This window comes from Phalangium opilio, unplaced genomic scaffold (genome assembly GCF_054372755.1).
Source record: "Phalangium opilio isolate 3A_F unplaced genomic scaffold, DU_Popi_V2 ptg000217l_1, whole genome shotgun sequence".
Lineage (NCBI taxonomy): Eukaryota > Metazoa > Arthropoda > Arachnida > Opiliones > Phalangiidae > Phalangium > Phalangium opilio.
The window spans coordinates 1525982-1541255 of NW_028324218.1; the positions used below are offsets into that span (position 1 = coordinate 1525982).

Consider the following 15274-nt stretch of genomic DNA (forward strand, 5'->3'; position numbering starts at 1 on the left):
AAATCCCTTGACTCTATCGCCCCCATGATACGAGTTAACACTTTTAAAATTAAGTGCTTCAAAGTCTTAATCCCTCGTTAGACGGACAGTGACCTTTTTCAGACAAAACCATAATTTTATTTTGGAATACTGGAATTATTTGTCCATATGGGACCAAATTGCTCAGGGTTTAGCTTTCTTTATTTACAAACCTTTCACAATCAATTGTGTCCCTTTTAAAGGTACTACAGTCTATCACTAGCCAGTAGCGAAAATTATCATTAATCCCAAATTAACCCAATCAATAGCATTTCGGAGTTATACGCCTTTTGTTATGCCAGTTTTGTATACACATCGGTGGAGAAAGGTCTTTTGTTCTATTCCTGCGAAAGACGTCTAATGTTAGGACTTGTTTTGAGAATTTTGATCCGCAGATAAACCTTTTCATAACGAATACTAGCTCAATTGGCGCTGTCTCTACTATAAAACTTTCGAAATTTAGCCTCTTAAGGAATTAAATATGTTATATTTAAGTGCCTAGTTGCTACCTGGCTGATTAAAAATTACCTATTCCGTAAACACGTTCAGGCAAGGGCTTTATGAGGTGGATGACCAGTGCTATTGCATTGTTATGAACGGAATTTATTTTGTGATTCATTGCTTTTTTAATTGTGTAGGCTGACTTCTCTCCTACACAATCATAGTGTGACTCATGACCGTGAGAAACTATCTTGTCATAGGTTAGAATTTTTTTGAAAAGTGTACAAGGGTTTTTATGACCTATTAAGGAAATTCGGAACCATATTATTTAACAGACGTGAAGATAACAAAGGATATTGTCAGATTTGAGAATCTCTAGAAACGCTTTACGCACCCTGTTTTTTTATTTATTACAAGTATTGTCCCTTATTTGCTGTGTTTGTAACAAAAAATCTATTTATAGGCCACTCTTTTCTTGACAATTTATTTGACATAAAGCAAATCCATCGTTATTTTATTATAAAATCGGAAAACTATTAACAGTTGTGTGTCCGAAAATGCATAGTGAGAAAAATATCTGTTGACTGATAAGATCAAGCAATAAATCAGGCTATTGTTAAACGATTGAGGAATGTAGGCGTGTCTATTAAGAAATTTAGTTAGCTTAAGGTGGAATTTTTTTTTTGAAAAGTGTACAAGGGTTTTTATGACCTGTTAGAGAAATTCGGAACGCTATTATTTAACAGACTTGAAGATAACAAAGGATATTTTCTCATTTGAGAATCTCCAGAAATGCTTTACACACCATGTTTTTTATTTATTACCCCAATAAAATTGTCCCTTATTTGCAGTGTTTGTACCAAAATTCTATTTATAGGCCGCTCTTTTGTTGACAATTTATTTGACATAAAGCAAATCCAACATTCTTTAGTTATAAAATCGGTAAACTATTAACAAGCGTGTGTCAGAAATGCATTGTGAGAAAGCATCTGGTGACTGATAAGCAATAAATCAGGCTATTGTTAAATTATTGAAGAATGTGGGCTTGTCTATTAAGAAATTTAGTATAAAAGCGGCTGAGGAAATGATCAAAATACACAGTCGATCTTCAAACACCGAAAGATAAACATGGATCCTGAAACTCTTAGTACAACTTTGAACGAACTGACTATAAATAGACCCTGGCCGTTACGTTTAATATATGAGTTTTATTTCTACCTATGCGCCTATCTGCGAATAGATCCGATGTACGGACCTCAGACTCTACCACAACTCGTAGTACAGGCTGACTTAAATGTCATTCGAGCTTGCCTCGACTTACTCGAATATATGAAAACAGTTGTTCGAACACCAGAGGACTGTACCACCATAGAAGAATTGGAAAGCCTAAGGAATCTAATTCCAAGTCCCTTAAGAACTGAATATGTAAATCGCCTAGCGAAACGACAAGAAGAAATTGAGCGTGATATACGGGAAGAGGATGCTCAAATCACCGACTTCAACAACTCGCAATATGACAAAGAGATAGCCACATTTTTAGACGGAAAAAATCAAGGACCCCCCGTAGAGAAGACACTATTGAACGATACCCTACCGCGGGAGCACGGATCTGAAGATGCGATTTCTGACGATGACATCGACGTACAATGGGGAGCAGGAGCCCAGGACCCGCCCACACCTATTGATAACCTACCTTCTTGCGAGATAATAGGTCAAAGTGAGAGATTTTACGAACATTTTAACATGTATGGTCGGGAGGTAGTTCTCAGAGTTACTGACGACCCCGTCGCTAGTGTATGTACCGTAACCAAGTGCGTCCTTAGTAAGTATAGACCTACAGATTACGTCCAAATTACTTTAAAGAGTGCGGCAAATATTTGTAGGTCCGAACTAGAATTATCTTTTAGAAGAGCAGATCAAGTCGACCCCAATATTCTTTTTGACCAGCTTAGTGTTATGCTCTATGATGACGAAATGGAAGCATTTTTCCTAGGTCCTGTTAAAATGATTTTTAGCATTGTACGATTGCCTGAGGGCAAGACCCTCACGTTACCCCGAGGGATTAAACCTTTTAATCTATTTTGCAAAGATAGACGTGGTATTGTACGTATAGCCAATTCAGATTATCTCTGTCAAGCTAGAGCCCTTTGTGTAGCTGTTTCTCATCGTGACTACATGAACAACAAAAACAACAAAGCGTTGAAAACCCATTACGAATCAATATCTAAAGCTAGAGATGAGAACAAAATGCAGAAAGAAGCTGCTTTAGAACTATGTCTTAAGGCAGGAGTAAGGGTTAGTGAGTGTGGGACTGCCGAATCGTTTCATAAGTTCAAAACTCATTTAAATCAGTATTCGATTTTCGTCTACAAATTCGAAAATAGCGTTCCTATCTTGATTTTAGGTGAAAATGATCCCGATGATACTAGGCCCCGCCTCTTTTTACTAAATGAAAATAACCATTATAACGTTATTATAAAATTAAGACCACTTTTTAATCACGACCGATTCTGTGAAAAATGTCTCGTACCCTATTGGCGAATACAGTCCCATAAATGTAATGACTTTTGTTTTAGTTGCATGAGACCCACTATCTGCCAAGGCCCCAAGATAGCTTGTGGGTCTTGTTTACGAAAATTCTTAGGCGATGAATGCTATCAAAGCCACTTAGCATCTTCAAGCAATAAAAAGTCCCTATGTGAGCGTCTTTTTCACTGTAAAGATTGTTTAAATATTATTGATTTTTCCCGAAGAACTGAGAGGCATACGTGTGGTGAGATATTTTGTCAGGTCTGCAAGAAATATCAACCTAGCAATCACTTATGTTATATCCAGGTTATCAAAGATAAACCTCTGAAAGTGCCATCCGTTAAAAAGCCTAGACCTAATCAGCCTAACCTTATGTATATTTTCTTTGACGTAGAATGCATACAAACGAAGGTATGTCAGGAAAAGTTAGGAGCCTATGAACACCAGGCTATCCTGTTAGTCAGTATAACCGTGTGTGAGTTTTGTATAGATGAAACATCCCTAAATTTTAATTGTATTATGTGTAGCCAGTTTGGTAAGCGTAAACAACAATTTTCAGGCGGTAATCCTATATCTTTATTTTTAGATTACTTAATGCAATTGCATGCCGTTAAGAACGTCATCATATTGTCACATTTTGGAAGTAATTATGATAATCAATTACTAATTCGAGAAATCATTAATCGAGATGAAAAATTCGTTCCATCTTTGAAAATTAACGGAACTCGAATTTTAGAAATGAAATTGTTTAACTTGTTATTTCTGGATTCTTATAATTTCATCCCTGTAGCTTTAGCAAAGTTTCCCGCTACTTTTGGTATATCAGACGTAGTCAAAGGGTATTTTCCACATTTTTTATTCAATGTAATAGAACACAATTTTGATGTAGATAGACAGGATGAAACCAACTATGTTATAGAAACTAATCTCCCCCCTATCGAAGCGTATGGTTGTCAATATTTTACAAGGAAAAATTTAGATGCCTTCTTAAAATGGCATAGCTCCGAAGATAGTAAAGGTAAAGGTTTCGACTTCTTGAAGGAACTAAATTATTATTGTGAGAGCGATACGGTTTTACTATTCATAGGTTGTTTAACTTTTCGTACACTACTCTTTAAAGTAACGGGTGTAGATCCATTTAATTGCGGCGCAATTACTCTTCCTGGCGTTTGCTCTTACGTATTTCGCAGGAATTATCTTAAACCTGATACTATAGGCATCATACCCGCTAATTATTATAGACTTAGCGAAAATCAGTCCATGGGGGCTATAGAATGGTTGGAGTGGACCGCGCACAAACGAAATATATCTATCCAATCATCCTTTAGAGGTAAAGAAACCAGAATACAAAAACTCAAAGTAGACGGATTTTGTGAAATCAACCAGGAAATATTCGAGTACTGGGGGTGTTTCTATCATGGGTGTAAAATACACTTTCCCTTAAACAGAAACAAGGCTTTGCATGGAGATCCTGCACAGACTTTGAATTCCAGATATTTTAGAAGCATGAACGTGCTAGCCACATTAGGATCCCTCAATTATATAGTGAATGTCAAATGGGAGTGTGACTGGCAGAAGGAAAAATTAAATAAACCAGAAATAATAGAGTTTTTAAAATGTAATGATATTAAGCCTAAAATAGTAAAAAGATTAGACCCCCGTGATGCTTTCTTCGGAGGAAGATGTTGCGCAACAAAACTATATCATAAAACAACAGGATCGGAGCGTATTCATTACGTCGATTTCACAAGTCTATACCCATTCATTAATAAAACCACCAAGATACCTATAGGACATCCTGAAATCATATTAGATAACTTTCCAGACATATTTTCGTTTGATGGTCTTCTTAAGTGTGACATATTACCGGCCCAAAACCTAATTCATCCAGTTTTGCCTGCTCGTATTAACGGGAAATTAACATTTCCGCTATGTTACACATGTTGTAAAACCCAATTTCAAGGCGATTGCGAACATACTACAGAACAAAGAGAATTGCGAGGCACATGGGTAGTCGACGAGTTACGTCATGCAGTAGAGAATGGCTACAAAATCACACGAATGTACGAGGCTTGGTCATACAAAGTGACACAGTACGATCCCAAAACAAAACAGGGAGGACTGTTTAAAGATTACGTTAATACCTTTTTAGAGTATAAAACCCAAGCTAGTGGCTTCCCTGCAGATTGCCAGACTCAAGAAGACAAAGAGGAATATATCAAAAACTTCAAAGACGAAGAGGGTGTAGAACTGGATATCACTAAAGTAGAGAAAAATGAAGGTCTCAGATGCCTTAGCAAACTTATGCTCAACTCTTTTTGGGGTAAATTTGGCCAAAAAACAAGACACATCTCTACCGAATTAATCAAAGATGCCCACAAATTATACGGCTTAATATTAAATCCAGACTTGGAGGTTAAAAGTTTATTAACAATTAACGAAAGCACAGTACTTGTAAAATACGAACACATTCTAGAAAACGAGATTGTGCACAAACACACAAACGTAGTAATCGCTTGTTTCACAACAGCTATGGCACGATTACATTTACTAAAACATCTTGAAAAGGTCGGTGACCTTTGTTTTTATTATGACACGGATAGTTTAGTGTACCTCTCACCAGATGGCACTCATTTGCTACCCACTGGCGATTATTTAGGGGAGCTCAAAAATGAATTAGAATCTTATGGACAGGATGCCTATATTTGTGAATGGGGGAGTGCTGGACCAAAGAACTATTCTATGGACATTCTAGACCCTAAAACCGGCGCTAAAACTAACATTATCAAAGTTAAAGGATTTTATTTAAACGCATCTACAGAAAATTATATAAATTTCGAAACAATGAAGAAACTACTGGGGGTAAACAATGAAGGTGAACCTCTAATGAACTCGGTTCAAGTCCCTATTGGCCCTCAAATCAGACGTCTACAAGATCACACTCTGATCACGATCAACCAGACCAAAACATATCAGGTCGTAGTGGATAAAGTTAGAATTCTACCTGAATATAAAACTGCCCCCTACGGTTATATTAAATAGAATCTTTGACCTTTTCGACATAACTTACTTGTATATATTTTAGATACCAAGTATCAGTATTTTAATTAGTATCTCAAGTATTATTTATAGTAATATTAACGTATTTCAACTATTAACATGTAACAATATTTTAACGAATACGCAGCGTTTTTGGTCATATTTTTTTGCATTTAGTAAGCTTTTTTTAATTAATATATATTAACACTTTAGTATAAAAATTAGTATTGAATTGTTTTGTATAAGTATAATTTTTTTTGATGATAATTATAGTAACGTTTTTTTAGTAATATTTCGATATTTTTATCCGTAATCGTATATCAATATTTTAGCGTGTATAGAAAAATATATTTTTTCGTCGATCCCGTGAACATTTTAGTTTAATAACTAGCCTAATATTTGTACTAAAATCGTACAATAACCATTGTAGACTTTAAATCATATTAAAAGTAGTAACGCTATATTTTCTATGAAGGTATAAGGATATGTATGCGCTTAATATTCTCGCATGCAGTAATATTGTTCTATTTTCTAAGATGGTAAATGTTTATGTGATTAATCATCCTGTACTACCTTTTTTTTGAAGTAGTACTAATTTTGCATTTTTTTGAATTTGTTTGTTATCAAAATCAGTGTAATTCTTGCTTTTTGATGATGTTTTTCAGTAATGATTGCGCATTTTAACTGTATATCAATATAATAGCGCGTATGAAAAAAATATAATTTTTAGTCAATCCTATATGTTTGTTTAGTTTAATAACTAGTATTGTGCTTATTTGCCATGTATTCTATGTAATTCGTATTTTCTGATGTTTTATTAGTAATATTTTGTATTTTAGTGAATTTGTTTGTTATCAAAACTAGCGTAAATCGCAGTTTCTGACTTTTTAGCAGTACTTCTTCATTTTAACTACTTATCAAATACCAAATTGTGTAAAAACTGTCGTAATTCCTCTTTTATGATATTAAAATGTACTATTGTTCTAACCCTGTATTTCTTTTTACCTCTCCGAGTGACGTATGTCACGGAGAGGTTCTAATTTCGACGTGTCTGTGTGTGTGTGTGTGTGTGTGTCTGTCTGTTGTTACACCCACGTGACCGCGTTCGCAGTTTGCAAATCGGAGCAAACGTGTTCTCAATTTCCGGAAATTTCGAAAATTGTATTACACTTACAGGCTATTACTCCATTGCCTGTCTAACATCACCAGCCTCTGGTCTTTGTCCATCCCACATGGACACCAGTCTGTACACACTGGCTTCTAATCACAATCATCTGCTGCTCTTTGTCCATCCCACATGGACACCAGTCTGTACACACTGGCTTCTAATCCCCACCCTCTTGTGGTCTTTGTCCATCCCACATGGACACCAGTCTGTCCACACTGGCTTCTAATCACCACCGTCATCTGCTCTTTGTCCATCCCACATGGACACCAGTCTGTACACCTGGCTTCTAACACCACCATCTTCTGGTCTTTGTTTTTGTCCATCCCACATGGACACCAGTCTGTACACACTGGTTTCTACACACCACCATCTTCTGGTCATTGTTTTTGTCCATCCCACATGGACACCAGTCTGCACACCTGGCTTCTACTCCATCATCATCGTTAAGGTTAAGACATACGCGGCGATCGGCCAGGGTTACGAGAAACGTCCGGCCTCCCTAAGGTGGGGCTTCCACCAAAGGTTCACGCAATTGCGCTGTTCTTATCCATGGCTGCGATTCGAAACCCTTATATACTACCTATTTTAGTAAGGCGAAGCAACCGGCGTATGCTTCATTTCAAACGCCAATATTAGTCAAGTCTCTCAAGAGTGTTTAATTGTTCTTTTTTAAAACGATGTAACGTTCAATAAGGCGAATAACTAACGAAGAAAATATTAAATATTAATTATATTTATTTTAATATTTAAGATAATCTTGTTTCTCAATTCAAAATTAATACGGAAAGAGTTAAAAGCAGTCTATGTTTTTGTCTGTGTGTCCGTCCGTTGTTACAGTAGCTGCGTTAGAAGTTCGTTTTGTTTTGATGTGTAAAGAAATCCAACACAACCATAATATTCCCTTTATCCTTAATATAAACTGAATATGTGGAAATATTTTTCGTAATTATGATGCATTTAGTACTTTTGTAGCTTTAAAGCTCTATTTCATTTTGATATTCCAAAGATTTTTTTTAATATTATTATTTAAAATGGATGTTTATATATTACTTAAGCTATACTACATCTGTTTATAGCATAATCCTTTCTAAAATCATAGTGAATACAAGTACAATGCTGCTATGTTGGTCAAATGAACTCTTATTTGTCAATAGGCCTAGTGAACCAAAAAGTAAAAGTTTGGGTTTGGTTTTCGTTTCTGTATGCAGAGACATTAACGGTTCAGAGTGAGCCGAAAGTTAAATACACTTTTAAATAATTAGGCTTAGATTTTATAATCATGGTGGAAATCTGGGTCGCGTTCAGCAGAGCCTCGCGTTGCTGAACGGGCCCAGGGATTTTGTTTTTGAATTTTAACGTCACGGTGCTTATTACCTCTCCGAGTGACGTATGTCACGGAGAGGTTCTAATTTCGACGTGTCTGTGTGTGTGTGTGTGTGTGTGTCTGTCTGTTGTTACACCCACGTGACCGCGTTCGCAGTTTGCAAATCGGAGCAAACGTGTTCTCAATTTCCGGAAATTTCGGAAATTGTATTACACTTACAGGCTATTACTCCATTGCCTGTCTAACATCACCAGCCTCTGGTCTTTGTCCATCCCACATGGACACCAGTCTGTACACACTGGCTTCTAATCACAATCATCTGCTGCTCTTTGTCCATCCCACATGGACACCAGTCTGTACACACTGGCTTCTAATCCCCACCCTCTTGTGGTCTTTGTCCATCCCACATGGACACCAGTCTGTCCACACTGGCTTCTAATCACCACCGTCATCTGCTCTTTGTCCATCCCACATGGACACCAGTCTGTACACCTGGCTTCTAACACCACCATCTTCTGGTCTTTGTTTTTGTCCATCCCACATGGACACCAGTCTGTACACACTGGTTTCTACACACCACCATCTTCTGGTCATTGTTTTTGTCCATCCCACATGGACACCAGTCTGCACACCTGGCTTCTACTCCATCATCATCGTTAAGGTTAAGACATACGCGGCGATCGGCCAGGGTTACGAGAAACGTCCGGCCTCCCTAAGGTGGGGCTTCCACCAAAGGTTCACGCAATTGCGCTGTTCTTATCCATGGCTGCGATTCGAAACCCTTATATACTACCTATTTTAGTAAGGCGAAGCAACCGGCGTATGCTTCATTTCAAACGCCAATATTAGTCAAGTCTCTCAAGAGTGTTTAATTGTTCTTTTTTAAAACGATGTAACGTTCAATAAGGCGAATAACTAACGAAGAAAATATTAAATATTAATTATATTTATTTTAATATTTAAGATAATCTTGTTTCTCAATTCAAAATTAATACGGAAAGAGTTAAAAGCAGTCTATGTTTTTGTCTGTGTGTCCGTCCGTTGTTACAGTAGCTGCGTTAGAAGTTCGTTTTGTTTTGATGTGTAAAGAAATCCAACACAACCATAATATTCCCTTTATCCTTAATATAAACTGAATATGTGGAAATATTTTTCGTAGTTATGATGCATTTAGTACTTTTGTAGCTTTAAAGCTCTATTTCATTTTGATATTCCAAAGATTTTTTTTAATATTATTATTTAAAATGGATGTTTATATATTACTTAAGCTATACTACATCTGTTTATAGCATAATCCTTTCTAAAATCATAGTGAATACAAGTACAATGCTGCTATGTTGGTCAAATGAACTCTTATTTGTCAATAGGCCTAGTGAACCAAAAAGTAAAAGTTTGGGTTTGGTTTTCGTTTCTGTATGCAGAGACATTAACGGTTCAGAGTGAGCCGAAAGTTAAATACACTTTTAAATAATTAGGCTTAGATTTTATAATCATGGTGGAAATCTGGGTCGCGTTCAGCAGAGCCTCGCGTTGCTGAACGGGCCCAGGGATTTTGTTTTTGAATTTTAACGTCACGGTGCTTATTACCTCTCCGAGTGACGTATGTCACGGAGAGGTTCTAATTTCGACGTGTCTGTGTGTGTGTGTGTGTGTCTGTCTGTTGTTACACCCACGTGACCGCGTTCGCAGTTTGCAAATCGGAGCAAACGTGTTCTCAATTTCCGGAAATTTCGAAAATTGTATTACACTTACAGGCTATTACTCCATTGCCTGTCTAACATCACCAGCCTCTGGTCTTTGTCCATCCCACATGGACACCAGTCTGTACACACTGGCTTCTAATCACAATCATCTGCTGCTCTTTGTCCATCCCACATGGACACCAGTCTGTACACACTGGCTTCTAATCCCCACCCTCTTGTGGTCTTTGTCCATCCCACATGGACACCAGTCTGTCCACACTGGCTTCTAATCACCACCGTCATCTGCTCTTTGTCCATCCCACATGGACACCAGTCTGTACACCTGGCTTCTAACACCACCATCTTCTGGTCTTTGTTTTTGTCCATCCCACATGGACACCAGTCTGTACACACTGGTTTCTACACACCACCATCTTCTGGTCATTGTTTTTGTCCATCCCACATGGACACCAGTCTGCACACCTGGCTTCTACTCCATCATCATCGTTAAGGTTAAGACATACGCGGCGATCGGCCAGGGTTACGAGAAACGTCCGGCCTCCCTAAGGTGGGGCTTCCACCAAAGGTTCACGCAATTGCGCTGTTCTTATCCATGGCTGCGATTCGAAACCCTTATATACTACCTATTTTAGTAAGGCGAAGCAACCGGCGTATGCTTCATTTCAAACGCCAATATTAGTCAAGTCTCTCAAGAGTGTTTAATTGTTCTTTTTTAAAACGATGTAATGTTCAATAAGGCGAATAACTAACGAAGAAAATATTAAATATTAATTATATTTATTTTAATATTTAAGATAATCTTGTTTCTCAATTCAAAATTAATACGGAAAGAGTTAAAAGCAGTCTATGTTTTTGTCTGTGTGTCCGTCCGTTGTTACAGTAGCTGCGTTAGAAGTTCGTTTTGTTTTGATGTGTAAAGAAATCCAACACAACCATAATATTCCCTTTATCCTTAATATAAACTGAATATGTGGAAATATTTTTCGTAGTTATGATGCATTTAGTACTTTTGTAGCTTTAAAGCTCTATTTCATTTTGATATTCCAAAGATTTTTTTTAATATTATTATTTAAAATGGATGTTTATATATTACTTAAGCTATACTACATCTGTTTATAGCATAATCCTTTCTAAAATCATAGTGAATACAAGTACAATGCTGCTATGTTGGTCAAATGAACTCTTATTTGTCAATAGGCCTAGTGAACCAAAAAGTAAAAGTTTGGGTTTGGTTTTCGTTTCTGTATGCAGAGACATTAACGGTTCAGAGTGAGCCGAAAGTTAAATACACTTTTAAATAATTAGGCTTAGATTTTATAATCATGGTGGAAATCTGGGTCGCGTTCAGCAGAGCCTCGCGTTGCTGAACGGGCCCAGGGATTTTGTTTTTGAATTTTAACGTCACGGTGCTTAGCGCTGAGCTAGCGCGGTCTTCAAAGAAAATAGTCTGCTTTTATGATAACGTGACGTAAAACGCGTAGTTCTCAGCTTGGCGAAAAAACCATGGAGGAATTCATACAAATAGCTCTATGGGACTATAGCTATTTAATTGGCGTGAAACCAGTTGATCACGCGAGAATTTTAAGAGATATGTTAGTTTCTAATTTTAATTATAAAAGTTGTTATCTATCTCTATAAATATGTTATCCTACAATTTTTGTTAAGCCTTGGTACCTTGCACGCTTTATTGCGCTAGCGTCATTTATAAAACGCCGATGACCCGTTTTTCCCCCATCGGATGATTTTAATGTGTACAAGTATATCATTATTGGATGTAAAATGTCGTCTGATTTACAGTAAATTTGCTATGCTTTGTATACTGCTTTAATATTTCATAAATTTTAACTTAAGAAACATTTCCATATCTGGGTAAATAAGTTTGTAAGTAGTCGTCTTGACTCGGAGAGGTAATATTTTGGTTTTCCCAACTTGTTCTATCTATAACACCCTCTTGTAGTACCGCGTCGCAACTTAATTTGTAACTGTTATTGGCAATGTAAACCATATCTCGCTTAAAACTAGTTCTTTAGTATAACATAAGCATACATGGAGAGACCTCAAAATCATACAAAGAACAACATTACTAGAAGGGCGAGTGAGAAAGAGTGTACTGAACCCATAGAATTACCATTAAATCATACCATAAATGTACACACTATCCTAAAGATACACCAAATAATAACAATACAAAGCATACATCCTTACTGTAGAACTTAGTCGTTGCTTAATTTTCAATAAACTACGTAAACCTAATCTAGTTCTTTAGTATGGCATAAGCATACATGGAGAGACCTTAATAATAATAACATTACGGGACGGGTGCGTGTAGAAAGGGCCTACTGAACCTATAGAATTACCATTAAATCATCCACTAAATGTATACAAGATCCTAAACATACACCAAATAATAACATTATGGACACTGAATGTCGTCAACATCGATAAGTCGCGCGACGTAATACCACTATACAAAAAAAATCCCCTATAAATTCAAATTTCGCGCCATCACCTTAATAATCAACTAAATCTCCCGCCACAACTAGGGGGCGTTACAATTCAAATTTACCGCCAACAATATCACGTGACGTCATTAATTCCCCCTTGCAATCCCCCCCCGGCACGACTAGAGAGAAGAACGAAAAGGGGGGGTGAAATGACCCCCCCCCCTCCCAGCTACACTAAGTACCACCGTATACGGACAATCTTGTCCGTATACGGTGGTCTATATTCTCTAGTATGATAATTTATCGTGTCGCTACCAAGAATTCGAAATCATTATCACCATTGTTTCGTGCGACGAGAAAAACTTTATCGAAAGACAAAAGACTTTGTTGGACCAAGGAATTCTAACGGACACAGTCATCAAAACCGAGGATCAGGAACTTCCATGTCACAAGTTCGTGTTGGCGTCGCACTCCGAATATTTCAAGAAAATGTTCCAAACAGATATGAAGGAAACTCGAACGAACTCCGTCGACTGGAGGGGCGTATTTGACGCCCAAGTGGTCAAGGATTTGTTGCATTTCCTCTACACCGGTCAAAACCCCCCCAACATTGTGGAAAACCATTTCCAACTGTTAAAAGTCGCCCACCTCTGCCTTTTACCCGATTTGAAGATCTTGTGTGAGAAGAGTATAATATCAAATATTTCAATGGATAATATAGAATGTGTACTTCAGTCGGTGCTAACGTACGAATCGAAGCATTTGAGAAAAGAATTATTGGAATTCATGGCTGCCCATTGGAATGATATATTACCAACAGATTTGTTTAAAAAATTGGAACGAAATGATCGCGCAGAATTATTCAGAAGTGTTTTCGAACTGTTAGTGCCTAAATGATTTTAATTAAAAATGTCCATTTTTCATATGCTCTTTTGAAAAAATTATAAAAAAAATTATGTTTCACTGTTAGTGGCTAAATGATTTTAATTAAAAATGTCCATTTTTTATATGTTCTTTTGAAAAAATTATAAAAAAAAAAATTATGTTTCATTTTTCTTTAAGTACCTAAACTTTATTAACCATTTGAAATGTTTTGTTTTAAAGCTTTTATTGTATTTCGATTTTTGTTTCAATAAATTAAATATGAATAAACTACGTGGTTTAGTATCAGACGTCAAACATTCGTAAAAAGGTATCAAATACAGGCCTATAACAAGTACCAAGATCTTATTCAAGTTAAGAATTAGTTCTGGATTAGTTTTAAAGATATACTTAAGTTACTATTAAAACGGCCGTTCTATTATAACGTTATGTTAGCTGAACTTTTCCTGTTTTGCAATAACGTACATGGCGAACATACGTATATATATGAAAACCAATCTAAATTCAGTCGAATCATTTTTGCACGAGTTATTGTTATAAAAATTAGCCAATTAATTAGTTTAAATTTAACAAGTAAATTACAAATAACCGGAGCGAGCTCCGCGAATTTGGAGCTCTGGTCAAATCTCGGACAAAACATTTTCTGGTCACCCTTATACTTTAAATTTCCCTCCAATATATTTTTCCCTGACTTTTTAGGTCCATATTAAATTTCCCCGACTTTTCCCTGACCTTTTAGGCCCATTTTCAATTTCCCTGACTTTTCCAGGTCGTGTACGAACCCTGTTTAAACATTAGCACGTGGTAAAATAGGCGGTAAAACGTTTAAAATGGCGGGAAATACATAAATGTCTCGCGCCAAAAAACCTTAAAAGAAATATCTCGTGCTTTGCTTAAAAAAAACTTTAAAATCAGGGTCAATGTTTATATACTAAATTATCCTTAACTGTTTTTATTTTATAATTAAAATTTTGGTTTCCTTTTTATATTTATATTTATGTCTCTGACACGCGTTTGTTTTTTGAAAGGCTATATTGAGAAATAAAAATTATGGTGGTGGTTGTCTTTTATTAACCTCAAGGACTTGGGCATAAATTTGGGAATCCCATTTCAAATTTCTTTTGACTTCTGGCAAACTTTTGGCTTTTTGGCAAAAGACGCGACGCGAGACAAAAGCATCGCGTTACGAGAATTCTAAACGATGGGGAGGGACGAAGTAACTATTACTGGAAATATCTCATTAAAGGGACAAAGAAATCGAAAGAGTTCTCAAAGACTTAGGACTGAAATTCATAAGATCTAAAACGGAAGATGCGGGGAAAAATGGCGGGAACGGTATATAAAATTCACGCGCCAAAAGCTTTCTTAAAGATGGCAGGAAATCACGCGCCAAAATGTTTATTAAAAATGGCGGGAAAGGTACATAAAATCACGCGCCAAATATTTTCTTAAATATGGCGGGAAAGGTATATAAAATTACGCGCAAAAACTTCTTTAAAAATGGGGGGAACGGTACATAAAAATCACGCGCAAAAAGCTTTCTTAAAAATGGCGGGAAAGGTACATAATATCACGCGCCAAAACCTTAAAAAAACCTTTCCACGTGATTGTAACCTTTCCATTTGTAGGACCCTGTTCACTAGACCTTTAAGATGAAAGGGGGGAATGGTAGATGGGTTTATTTTTAAACAAGAACATTCTATTTCTGAAACAAAAAAATCCTTGG

General features: G+C 36.6%; 2 protein-coding genes across 2 annotated transcripts; both read left to right on the plus strand.

The window, feature by feature from the left end:
- The first annotated feature begins 1704 nt into the window (after nucleotides 1-1704).
- On the plus strand, nucleotides 1705-6242 carry LOC149615492 (uncharacterized). Its single transcript, XM_089857165.1, has 2 exons — nucleotides 1705-2176; nucleotides 5141-6242. Exons 1-2 carry the CDS (start codon nucleotides 1705-1707, stop codon nucleotides 6028-6030), a joined length of 1362 nt encoding a protein of 453 aa, XP_089713291.1. The 3' UTR covers nucleotides 6031-6242.
- Nucleotides 6243-6496: 254 nt separating this feature from the next.
- Nucleotides 6497-13563, plus strand: LOC149615493 (speckle-type POZ protein-like). The gene is made up of 2 exons (XM_089857166.1): nucleotides 6497-6502; nucleotides 12958-13563. The coding sequence occupies exons 1-2, from the start codon at nucleotides 6497-6499 to the stop codon at nucleotides 13561-13563; spliced, it is 612 nt and encodes a 203-aa protein (XP_089713292.1).
- Nucleotides 13564-15274: the final 1711 nt, after the last annotated feature.

Excerpts from the sequence above, each read along its gene's own strand:
- LOC149615492 (XM_089857165.1), top strand. The coding sequence starts at position 1,705 with ATGTACGGACCTCAGACTCTACCACAACTCGTAGTACAGGCTGACTTA. Across the intron at positions 2,177-5,140 it reads TTGCGAGATAATAGGTCAAA|AGTATAAAACCCAAGCTAGT; the intron begins GTGAGAGATTTT and ends ATACCTTTTTAG.